Source organism: Equus asinus, chromosome 5 (assembly GCF_041296235.1).
Source record: "Equus asinus isolate D_3611 breed Donkey chromosome 5, EquAss-T2T_v2, whole genome shotgun sequence".
Lineage (NCBI taxonomy): Eukaryota > Metazoa > Chordata > Mammalia > Perissodactyla > Equidae > Equus > Equus asinus.
The window spans coordinates 44,530,225-44,542,535 of NC_091794.1; the positions used below are offsets into that span (position 1 = coordinate 44,530,225).

The window sequence follows — 12,311 nt, forward strand, 5'->3', positions numbered from 1 at the left end:
ATTGGTTAATTTAGTAGAGAAGTTTTTCAGTGATGTAAGTGACATTTTAGTGATATTTATGTGGTTAAAGGACCAAGAAATGCTCAAATTCTCTTTGGACAATCACTCCTCATCCCCTTAGAGTTCCCAAAGGAACCACTCACACGAAGAAAAAACATGGCAAAATTACAGTTTTACCCAGAAGCAAAGTGCCTGATACCTCCCGGTTCAGAGCTCAGGTACATCTAGGGAGAATATGGATTAGCAGGAGGCCTAAATTGGACCTCTCTCCAAGTCCTGAAATCAGATTTTGAGGTCAATGTCACTTTAGGCAAGCCCTGAAGCAAGGATGAGCACACCCAAGAACTGTGAACCCCTGAAGAGAGGAGGCAGGGAGAAGAATGCATGTATATGGTCTGTAAATGAACTGCGATCCTGCATCCAGGAAACATGACTGACACTTGGTTCTATTATCTGAATAGCCACTTCTCCATGGGGAGGAAACTAGATAGTAGGTAAGAGGGGAGTTCCTACACAGTTATTTGGTTCTTGACAACCACATTTAAAATGATTTAGCTGGAATTTTCACTTACAATTAGAGCATTTTGCCTCAATTAGACAAAATTATAATAGAAGAATTAAAACATCTAAAGCCTAATTGCCCTTCCATTACCCAATTACTGTAGTAGATACTTGCAATTCTGGGCTCCTCTTCATCCAAATGTCTTATCATCTGGGAGTAATACACCGTGCAAGAAGCAATCAGATTACTTAAAGCATCTGCAACTAGAGCAGAGTATAGCGAGGCACTTCTTGAACAGGGTGCAATGGAGCTGTGCAGGAACTCAGGGAATGTTCAGTGGTAGTGCTGCCAGAGGCAGGTAGTGTATGAAAGAGACATGCCTGAGAAATCATCTTGGCTGTGCTTGTCTCCTTTCATCTCTGCCCATTCTCAAAGCTGCTTCTCCAGATCCCCCATTGGTATCTGTACCATCCCACAACATTAAATGTATTTACTCTCTGTAGGTTAACCTGAGATGTTTCTGTTGTTCGTGACCAAGAACACTGACTGGTACTACTAAGTACAGGACAGGTAATGGATGGTCAAAGAGTCTGGAATTACTTACCTACTTAGGCTTGAAGCAAAGCAAAGTTCTGCTGGTTTTTGAGAATATGATTCTGGTGGACTCTGATTTGCAAGGATGCATTTTCTAATTAAATTATTGACTGTATTCTCCCGGAATACAATGTCCTTTGAAAATAAGGCTGTATAAAACTGAGCTGCCTCTGCTTTAGGACAGTAAGAATGAAAAGAGGAATTCCAGAACAATGGAGTCAGTTGGCTACTTTTTAGATAACAGACAGCTTTAAAAGATGAGAATGGTCTGCTCAAGACCCTAAATTCTCAATGCACAGCCTGAAATCCCCAAATTTTCTATGATCGTGTTACAGCTATGGTTGTAGGCCTGCAGGAGCCAAGAATCAAATGCAAAATTTGAATCTATAGTCTGCCAAATTGTAATGCCAGTTGAATTCAATTAATCGCTAGATCTCTTCTGGGAAAGTTAGAGCTTTGATTAGACTAGGGCATGAGTCCAAGAAGTGGTGTTGGGCCTACATGGAAAGATTCAGAGGACATTATATATCCTGAACCCTAAACCCTAGAACCTCAATTGCTATTTGAAGCATCCTGCCCTTAGTTGCTACTCTCTCTTTTGCTTGTAAATGCTGCAACTCCCTAACCTAAGGAAATTATTTCTTTAAAAATAAAATGGTTGTCTTCATTCCCTACCTCTTCCATTTCATTATCTCTAGATTTTTAATTTTTGTCTACTTAATTTGTGGATGTGATAGGACATTTATTATTCTGGAATAATTATGCTAGTTCTAACAGCTGGAAATATTTAATTACAGAACTTGGTGATCAAACCCTGGCCTCAATGATAATACACACTAAATGAAGTTGAAATAAGGTGTTTTTCTTGGCATAATGGAATTTAAAGATTTAGTAGTTAGAAATGCTAGAGAACATCTATTATTTGTGACCGCCTCTTTTACTATGTTCCCCAAGACGACCCAAAAGACAACAAGGTAACTTGCCAAAATCTTTGAAAAGTGCTTTAATAGCTGTTTTTTTGTTTTGTTTTGTTTTTAATAAGGACTATATACTAATGAGAGAAAATGCAGTTGAAATGAGATCCCTAATAGGGATCAGAGGCAAAGTGGTCGTGGTTACCACAAGATGAAGAAAGTAATTGTGATAATTGTAATGGTCTGAGATCTTTGATGGTAGCTAATTGTTCGTGTAGTTTCGTATAATCACAATTCATGGACAGCGCACTAAAGCTTGTATTACTTGGAGTAGGTCCGATTGTGAAAATATGTACCAAATACGCATACACGTGCACACACACCAAACGTACGCCAAAATGGCTCAACATCCTAAAACTTTATTTCTTGCCCAAATAACAAGCCAAGGTGATTCCAGGCTGGAGGTTGAAGAAGAGGATGTGGGTGCCACAAAGTCCTTCAGTGTTCCAGGCTGATGGTGTCTCTGCCAATTTCAACATGAAGCTTCCATGGGGGAATCCTGGGTTACTGTGGAAGGCAAAAGAATGTGAAGGAATCCATGTGAGAAGTTTTTATGAGCCAGGCCTGAAAGTGTCAGACATCACTTAAGATAACATGCCGTTGGCTAGAGTTCAGTCATGTGACCACATGCAGTTGCTGGGAAAGCTGGAACTGTAACCTTGCTGTGGTCCAAGGGAGAAGAGGAAGTCTATTTTGGTGAACAGCTAATAGTTAAACATTAATTAATGGAAGAAGCTTGATTTGAGTCACAATGTTATGCTGCCATTCATCCCAATTCTCATATCTGAAGGAATTCTCAAACCCAAAGTCTCTTATACTACGAGGAAGCCATAATCCTCTGGAAAACATTCTGAAATCACACCAAAAATATGTTTGGTGAATATTCCTCCTTTTTACTTTAGAGATCTGTAACCATTTACGAGGGAAACTGTACTGAGAAATAAGAAATATCCAAACCTTTGGAAAATTACTGATCACTAGCTGTGAACCGACAGGTTTTCCTAGGGATACAGAATTCCACTATGATCTCGCAGCAGTGTAGGGGTTCATAGGGGTTAAGTGATTAATGGAATTTTGGCTTAGTGGAACTCTGAACATTTCTTTTTAATATTTTCATGGAGTAGATAGTCAAAATAGACATCTTAAAGGGATTTTGGAGAATCCCCGCTTTGATTCCCTGATCTGTGTGATAAAGGAGGGTTATTTTGGTAGAAAAGATAAAGTGACGGTATTTGGAAGAAAATGTCAAATGGAGCCTCCTTCCCTCCAAAAACTAGGAAATTGAAAGCAGTTTTTAACACTGTAATTAGTGACTTGAAGATAAAAAACAGTGGTTCCTATCATAGCTCCACCTCACTCAGACTTTGGACTCAGTATGAAAGGTAGGGGTGTCATGAAAAATAACACTAGATTTTAGTTACCTAATCAGAAAGTGAATCTGATTACAGCTGCCGTTCCAGAGTTTGTTTCCTAATTAATACAACTCTGTAAAAATGTTATCTAGATTTTGACTTGAAATTAATTTTTCTCTATCCCATTAAGCCAAAAATAACAGAAGCGTTATGCTTTTGCCTAGAAGGAGCTTTGCTATAACTTTACCATCTTACCTCAACGTGTTTCAAATTCTCAGCTCTGGAGAAAATATAACCACCTAATAACTTCACAGTAGAATATACTGGTTCCTATAACTAATGCCATCATTCTGATAGGAATAGTAAAGCAGGTCACAGAAGTATCCTGAATGACTCGGTGTGACCTATGGATGGCATCTGATGGAAATTGAATTCTATGAAAACACAGGCATCTGCCAAAATAGTCAAGTGATGGGAGGGATACAGAGACTATCAGACTGTCTCCTAAAAACAGAAGGACCAATTTACATAATTTGCAGTCCTTTCATTGTTATTTACTTTTTTATTTTTGAATAAACATTTGGTGGTATTGCAATATTTTAACTATTGAGACCCCAGCTTTGAAAGATTAATATGATAATCTATAGCTAGCTTGCATTGGTATATCTTGTAAAGCCATCTGTAAATTATGCTCAATTTTTTGTTTCTTTCTTAAACACCTGAGTAGAAATCTTCCTAGCTATAGTGCTATAACATTTTCGTGTGATTCTGAAAAAGAAAATGATAAAATAATCCTCTCAGTGATGCTTCTTTGAAAAGTGTATGTGTGTGCGTATATAGATATATATATACACATTTCCCATTTATTCCCAGAAAAAGGTATGGCATGAATTAAGGATCCTTAACAATTCACAAGCAATGGCTGATGGTTTGTCCAAAGTCAAGAGACTCGGCAGGATTGATATAGATGGATTGTTTACAAGGAAGTCTGCAGATTGATATATGGCTTGAACTTTTAGAACAGACCCAGAGTGTAAGGATATTTGGGTACTATGTAAATATTCTGTTTTAAAAAATGCGTAAACATCAGGAAAGCTTGTTCATAATCAGTAATACATGATAAATTGTTTTGTCGATGCCACAGGCGTCCTTCCCCAGTCTCTGCCTTAGCCCCCACGCTTGCAACGGCCTGAGATACCAGGGGCAGCAAGTTCAGAGATGGCATTGTCACCAACAACAGCGAGTGCTCACTCTGACAGCAGCAGGAAACTCCCTTGATTCTCTAGGGCAGTGTCATTTCCCCACGGAGACCAGCCTGTGACGGTGATGTGACCGTTTGATTCTCCTGGACTCTTGAGGCAGTAAAACATTTTTTCTTTACAAAAATAGGCATTGGTTTTAGATTTACTTTCCTCACCCATCAGGCTTCTGCCAGTCTCCGAATATGTGGACTGACTGAATGTCTTTATACGTCATCCAGTATACTCCAAAATATTTCTTCTAAGGAAGTAATTTTAACCATGAAATAAATAAGGCATTTTTTTGGTCTCATGGAAGTCACTGGTCCTCTCTTATATCATATTTCCTAGAAATAATTCGACTTATAGAATGGTAGAATTATTTGTTGCAGTTCTGTCACCAGCTTTGAGACACTTGTTTGAATTACTGTCATGATGCATAGGACATATGTTACTAACCAGGAAATAATACATGTTGTTTCTATAAGAGTCAAAATACCTGTGTTTAGGAACCAAAAGATGACAGTAGGACTGTTATCTGTCATGATTGTAACTAGGACCTACTTGAGGAAATTCTGCTTTCTGTACCCAAGCCTGGATTCTGCTGATTATAGGTCTAAGTATTGGTACAATTCAACTTCTAAGCTGGCTCCCAAAATCCGTGTCTCCTGGTGTTCAATGCCCTTGTGTCATCTCTTCCTCCTGAGTGTGTGCTGGACCTAATGGCTTGCCTGTAATGAATAGAATACAGCAAAAGTGATGGGTTACAAAAAGATTCTGGCTTCAATTTTGCTTAATTGTCTTGCTGCCTCCCTTGCTTCTGATAGAAAGGAGATGCCGTGTTGTAAGCTGCCATACAGAAAGGCCTACATGGCAAGGAACTGAGACTCTCAGTCCAGCAGCCCAAGAGGAACTGAATTGTGCCAATAACCACATGAATTAGCTTAAAAGTGGATCTTCCTCCTCTAGAGATTTCAGATAAGACCACAACGTAGCCAATACCTTGATTGTAGCTTTGCGGGATACCTGAGTCAGAGGACCCCGCTAAGTTTCACTTGACTTCCTATGAGATACGAGATAATGAATGTACTTGCTGTAAATTGCTAAATTCCACGGTAACATTTATGTAACAATAGATAACATATACAGTACCCAAAAGAGAAATACTTTCACAAGGGCACATAACAATGGTTATTGAATATTATTTTGAATTTCACATGCATCTGGGCAAACAGACAAAAAGTAGGTTAGGTTTTGGCTGGGGTAATGTGAATATGAAGTTGGTAATGTAGAAAGAAAATCATAAATACTAATTATTATTTATAATCCATTCTGTAAAATGAAACTATAGCATCTAACCATATTTTCTCTCTTACTAAAATATGCATATTTACACAATTTATATAGATAACTTTTCTTCTTTTTCTCTTTACCATCATAGGAGGTTGGTAGTGGTGAACTTTACAGATTCCTCTCCTCCCCCACCCCCCAGGTTTCAGAATATTGGGGTGGGAAATCACAACAGATGTAATGAAGAAATGGATATTAATCAGAAATGAACTATTGAGTGCCTCCCTTTGGGATGAGTATAAGTACATATAAGACATATAGTTGCCTTATGCTAGAGTCTAGAATTATTTTGGGAAATATAATGTGGGAAGAAGGGTATTGTAGATCTTAAGCAACTAAAGAAGTAGATTACAGTGGATGTTTATTTTTGTCTTCCCAGCATTCAAGCATAGTTTTTTTGACTGAGACCCCAGGAAAGTTTAATGACAAGGCCCTGCTTTCCACAATGGGGGACAGAAGGAGGCAGACAGTCTCTCTTTCAGTTCTCTGGTAACAGTGGTGGGGTTATATGACTGGGGCTCAGTCTATCAGATACTCTACCACAGGATTTTGAACCTTGAGGGTTTGACACAAGGTTCAGAGGAGAGTTAAAAATTTTTCATGAGCACCCATGGTGTCACAAGGCCTAGGAGTTAGGCTAGAGTTTTAGAGTCTGTTTCTGATATGACTTTGCTGTACATTTCTGCCCTCATTTTCTGACTTTGGCTCCCCAACACTTTTTGTCAATTCTGTGAGTGCTTCAATATTCCTTGAATACATTTCTTTTCTATTTAAATTGGCCAGAGATAATTTCTGTTTCTTACAAATATAAAGACCCATTTATGTAAAAAAAAAAACTTACGCTTACTCATCAGTCAGGATGAAAGGATCAATTGGAAAATGTATGTTTCAGAAGGATGAATGTTGCCAAAGAACATTACCAAATAACTTCAATATCATAAAAAGGAGTAGAATGAGGATACACGGAGGAAACTAAGGAAAAAGAATCAGCGACTCTAGTTAGTAAATATTATGAAGAAAGCAAATGGAAACAACCATCCATTATTTTTACTTAGCTCAAAATGTCTATACATTTATCTTTTGCCAGGCACACTGTTAGGTGCTTGCTGATATATCTTCTATAATAGTCCTAATAACCATATGAAGTTCATGCTAATGCTATTTTAAAGATGAACAGATGATTGTCTGATAGTTTTCATGGCTTTATTATAATCATCTGGTTGGTAATGGAGTCAAAATTATGATTTTGATCTTAGCTCAGAAACTAACATATTTTTCTATAAGATTTCAGAAAACTCCAAAAATGAGATATTTTGCCACAATGACTAATGTGCCAAACTAATTACATTGATTATCCCCAATAATAGTCCCCCTACAGCCTTTGAAATAATGCTTTTCAGCATCTTCCATCAAAAGGTGAAGTCTATTTCTCATTCCTTAGATGTAGGCTGAACTTATAATTTGTTTTGATCCATAAAATAAGGCAAAAATGACACCATATTAGTCATTCTAGTCAAGTCATTTGTCATTTTTGTCATTAGTCTTGACCAAAGTTAGGTCCAGAGATCTTGCAGCTATCTTTTCTCCTTTAGACCCTTGTGACCACCATTTGAACAAACTTGAGATAGCTTCCTTGTCCTTGAGACAAGGTGTCCCAGCTGAGGCAACACTACAGAGCTGGACCATCCCTTAGCAAACCTCCAGCTGATCACAAATATATGAGGGAGCGCAGCCCAGGTCAGCCAAGTTCAGCCCAAATCAGACCACTTAGCCTTCTCACAGATTCATGAGAAGTGATAAATGGTGGTCATTTTAAGCTATTAAGTTTTGGAGTGATTTGTTACACAGCTGTGGTTAACTAATACAAGTGGTAATGTTTAGTAGTCATAAGAACAGAAGTGTTCTTAAAATATTATTATGCCTGTTGGACCAACAAAATGAGTTTATAGCCTCTGCAATCTGAATGTTGTTAATTAAACACCGTGACTTTTGGCATTCTGTGCAAAATGTCTATACTTCCATAGTATTGTGATTAATCAAAACTAATTTAAAACTAACTCAGTTTAAAGAATTAGGATATTTTCACATTTCCAAGAATTAGGTTAAAATATATATATAGTATGGGTTTCTGTGGACAGGATCAAAGGAAGAAGAATATATGAAGCCCATCCAACAACAAAAATATTAGTAATAGGGAATATTTATTGAGTGCTTACTCTGCACCAGGCTTTATGCTAAGTACTTAGTGTTTATTCTCATTTTTAACCATGGGTGACACCCAATCTGTACTTTCTACAGGGAATCCATACATCCTCAGGGTCTAGTCTGATTAAGAGTAAACCCACAGAGCATGAGCTGTCACAGCCCATCAGAGTCACTTTGCAGACTGCCGATACCCAGAGCCCTTCTAAGATTTGGCAGTAGCAGCTGCAGCAGCTCCTGTGAAACAGAAATTCAGAGAGCGCTAGGAGTAGAATCAGCAGGATGGCACTTCTGCAGCGACTTGCATATGGGGGAAATAGTATGGAGATGTCTGAGGTTCACTAGAGGGGTTTCCAATTTTCCTAAAAGCCTGGGGAACCAGCTTCAGGAAAGATATTCAAATGGGAAGCTTCTTTCTAGGTCTGAGGAAACTGAACTATTGCTTAATGAGGTCCCAAGCTTAGAAAAGTGGCCACTGGAGGAAGCAGCTGTCCCAAAAGAGGCGGAATGTCCCTGTTTTACCCTCTGTTCACAGAATTCTTACTTATCTTCTTCAGAGTCATCTGAAGAACATGTTTAAAAATGCAAATTGCTGAGCCTATTTCCTGCAGTTTCACATTTAGTAGACCTGAGATAGGGCTCGAGAATTTGTGTTTTTAATAAGCACCCTCATTGAGCTTTATAGTTAAGCAAGTTTGGGGAACACTTGCTCAGGTGACACCATAGTTAGAGCATCAAGATCTCTTGCAGTAGGCAACAAGGGAGGACGGAACTAAGGAGCAGGTTTGCAAGGCTGAAGCAGTACGACCACAGGCAAAACTGAACAGACCTGAAAGAGGGGATTGTGTTAAACAAGGGGCAAGTATTTCTAGACCAAGGAGAGCTGAGAAACAACTGGTCTCATACTACTCTGTGTGGTCTAAGTTAATGTTTCATTCATTCATTCATTCTTCATATACTGCGTGTACTGTGGATCAGGCACAGATCTGGGTTTGCTGCATTAAAGGTTTGCTATAAAGTACCCTTGGCCTCAAGGGTGTCACAGTCTAACAAGAATGATAGACACACAACCAGTAATTGAAAAACTCATGGCCTTGGCATTATAAAAGAAGTATAATAAAATGAGTTAGAAGTAGAGAAGGGAGTAATTAACTCTACTGGGGGAAAGGAGAGGTCAGGAAAGACTTCAGTGGGACTTGGTTTTGGAGGATGAATAAGAGTTTATCATAGGCAAAGGGGTGAAGGGCATCTCAGGAAGAGGGAACCATATGTGCAAAGGCATTGAAAAAATCAGGCACTTTGAGTGAAGGGTAATAAAACACATCGTGGCTAGACGGTAGAGTGCCAGAGGGAAGAGGAGTGTAGAAACCAAGTAAATTGGGGTCAGGTACTAAAAGAATCTTGTAATCTTCTGCTAAGAAATTTGAAAATTATCCAGAACTACATGCAGAATCAATTCAACCATCTAGGCATTTTTTAACAGAAAAACAATTATCAGATTTATTTTCAGGAATATTTTCTACATTTACTGCAACACATACACCATATGCCTTGGGCATATGCTATGGATTGAATTGTGTCCTCAAAATTCATATATTGAAGCTCTAACCCCCAATGGGATGGTATACGGAAGTGGGTCCTCCGGGAAGTAATTATGTTTAGATGAGAGGATGCCCCCCAGGGTGGAATTAGTGCCCTTATAAGAAGAGGAAGAGACCAGGTCTCCCTCTCTCTGCCAGGTGAGGACTCAGCAAGAAGGCGGTGATCTATAAGCAGGAAGAGAGTTCTCACCTGCTGTAACTTTGATCTTGGACTTCCTCGGCTCCAGAACTGTGAGAAAGAAAATTTATAGTTTAAGCCATCCATCTACAGTTTTGTTATGGTAGCCTGAGCTGACTCTGACAATGCACAAGCTTGCTCTGCTTATAATTTTGTGTGTTTGGAATAGGTGAGGATGGTGAGCAGGGAACCAGAGGAAGAATGAAGAAAGCCAGAGAGTGCCTGACCCTGCAAGTCAGGGTGAGGATCCTACCTGATTATAAGTTGTTGTGGCATCAAATGGAGAGATTTGAAAGATGCTACCATTCCCCAACCCCTCACTTTGCCTAATTCATAGCTAAACATCATCACATGAATGAGAAAAAGGCATATGTGAAACATTAGGTTACCATAAGGGATTGGGGAGAAGTAAAACTGAAAAAAACATGAATTAAGTGGAAAAAATATGGGAAAATAAAGGCTGATAAGAATAGGTAATTGCGTGTTAGGTGAATCTCCTGGTGAGGACTAGGATAGCTGTGACACACCCATCACATTTTCACTGTTAATCTTTCCACTGTTTTCACTCTTACACACATTTCCATCTGAAGGGCCATCTATAAGGGCTATTTCTATTCCTACAGTACTCCCGGTGTCAAGAATCATGAGGTCAGACGTAAAGATGAATTTGTTGGTTAAGCTGCTCTCTCCTAAGGGCAAGAAGCTTAATCATTTTTTTTTGTACTGACCTTGTCTTGTCGGGAGATGAATCAATGAATCAAGTTGGAAATGGTAAATCATGAATAAGCGATTTATGCTTGTCTTGATCAAATATGATACATTGCTAGGTTCCTGACTATTACTGTATATAAAGATTTATATAACATACAAGTGACTATGGATTGGAGAAAAAACTGAAAGTTTTCTCCAAGGATATCATCCTATGTAACACTGTAAATGTTATTCCTAGTGAGCTAGTCCTTGAGAGAATAATGACTGGATATGGTCAATTCAATATGATCTTTTTCAAGTACAGTCATGCATCCTCTAATGACGGGAATACATTCTGAGAAATGCATCATAAGGTGACTTCATTGTTGTGAGAACATCATAGAGTGTACTTACACAAACCTAAATGGTAGGGCTTACTACGCACCTAGTTTCTATGGTACTAATCTTATGGGATCACTATTGTGTACACAGTCCATCATCACCCAAAACATCATTACGTGGCACGTGACTGTAATTAATAAATTATTCCTCATACTCTTATTTCTTTCTTTTTCTTTTTCATCCTTTTTTTTTTCTTTTTAAGCTGTCACACCAAAATCCTATAGGTAACTGATAATTCAAAATCCATGTAGTAGCAGGTCTTTCTTACTGATCTACTCACTCAAATTTCTGTAAAGTTCTCTACAGTCTTTGACCAGCAATCAACCAAGAGGAAATTCACTGTAGTCAGAGATGCCATCAGAGATGAAGCATGAGCTAAGTGACTGAATGTCCTCTGGATAAGCTCTTGTATGCCGTGTGTTTCTGGGACAGAGGAAAGAGGGATGGAAAGGAGGTGGCACCCCAAGAAAGCAAAGTTCATTCAACTTTTTGGGCTGATACCTCCTAGAGAAAATCTGACTGATTTACCAACCTGTTTTGCGTAGTTTTCCATGTGAGCCTTTTAAAAGAATAAATTGAGAGAGGCTTGACAAATGATTATTTTACTCTGAAATTGCAAATGTATGTGACACACAGTGTATCGGAAGCAGAGGTTTTGAATGGAAAACATTTTGCTTTCTCTGGAAATTGAAGTAATTATAGCTCTTCATAAACATTATTATATAATGAAAAGCACTACATGCCATGAAAGTTGCCGGCATCAACAAAGTAGAAATCGTAGTGATGGTTTGAATTACGTACTTAGCAATGAGTATCCTGTGAAATAATTTTTATTTATCTTAAAAAATATGTGAACAATGTTCAGTGTAAGATAGAAACTCATATCCTACACAGTTTCTTTTCATTCAATATTATAAAGAATAAAAGAATAAATGTGTTTTTAATGTCTTAACTACACCTTTATGTTTCAAGGGGGATGAATTAATTTGACAGGATATATTAAACGTATTTCATACTGTATATCCTAAGGAGATGAAAAATATCCAGGAAAAGGTAGACTCAGAGGGTTTGAGACAATATATTATCTTGATGAAACCCAGACACTTTATGAGAAAGAGCACTGGGATATTTCTAGCTTGTTTCAAAGGAAAATATCTTGATCCCACTTTATGTAGATCATAGAAATACTCTTTGCTCTAATGAATAATAAGCAGTTTTTTTTTTTAAT

The 12,311-nt window shown here is 38.1% G+C and overlaps 1 protein-coding gene across 5 annotated transcripts in view; it reads right to left on the reverse strand.

Annotated features, from left to right (window-relative positions):
- Nucleotides 1-2,385: 2,385 nt before the first annotated feature.
- NAALADL2 (N-acetylated alpha-linked acidic dipeptidase like 2) overlaps nucleotides 2,386-12,311 on the reverse strand; it is a 1,281,993-nt gene continuing 1,272,067 nt past the window's right edge. For all 5 annotated transcript variants that reach the window (XM_070509419.1, XM_070509420.1, XM_070509417.1 and 2 more), the window contains one exon: nucleotides 2,386-2,577. In XM_070509419.1, coding sequence (XP_070365520.1) covers nucleotides 2,430-2,577 — 148 coding nt within the window. In that variant the 3' untranslated portion in view covers nucleotides 2,386-2,429. The remainder of the gene's footprint in view (nucleotides 2,578-12,311) is intronic.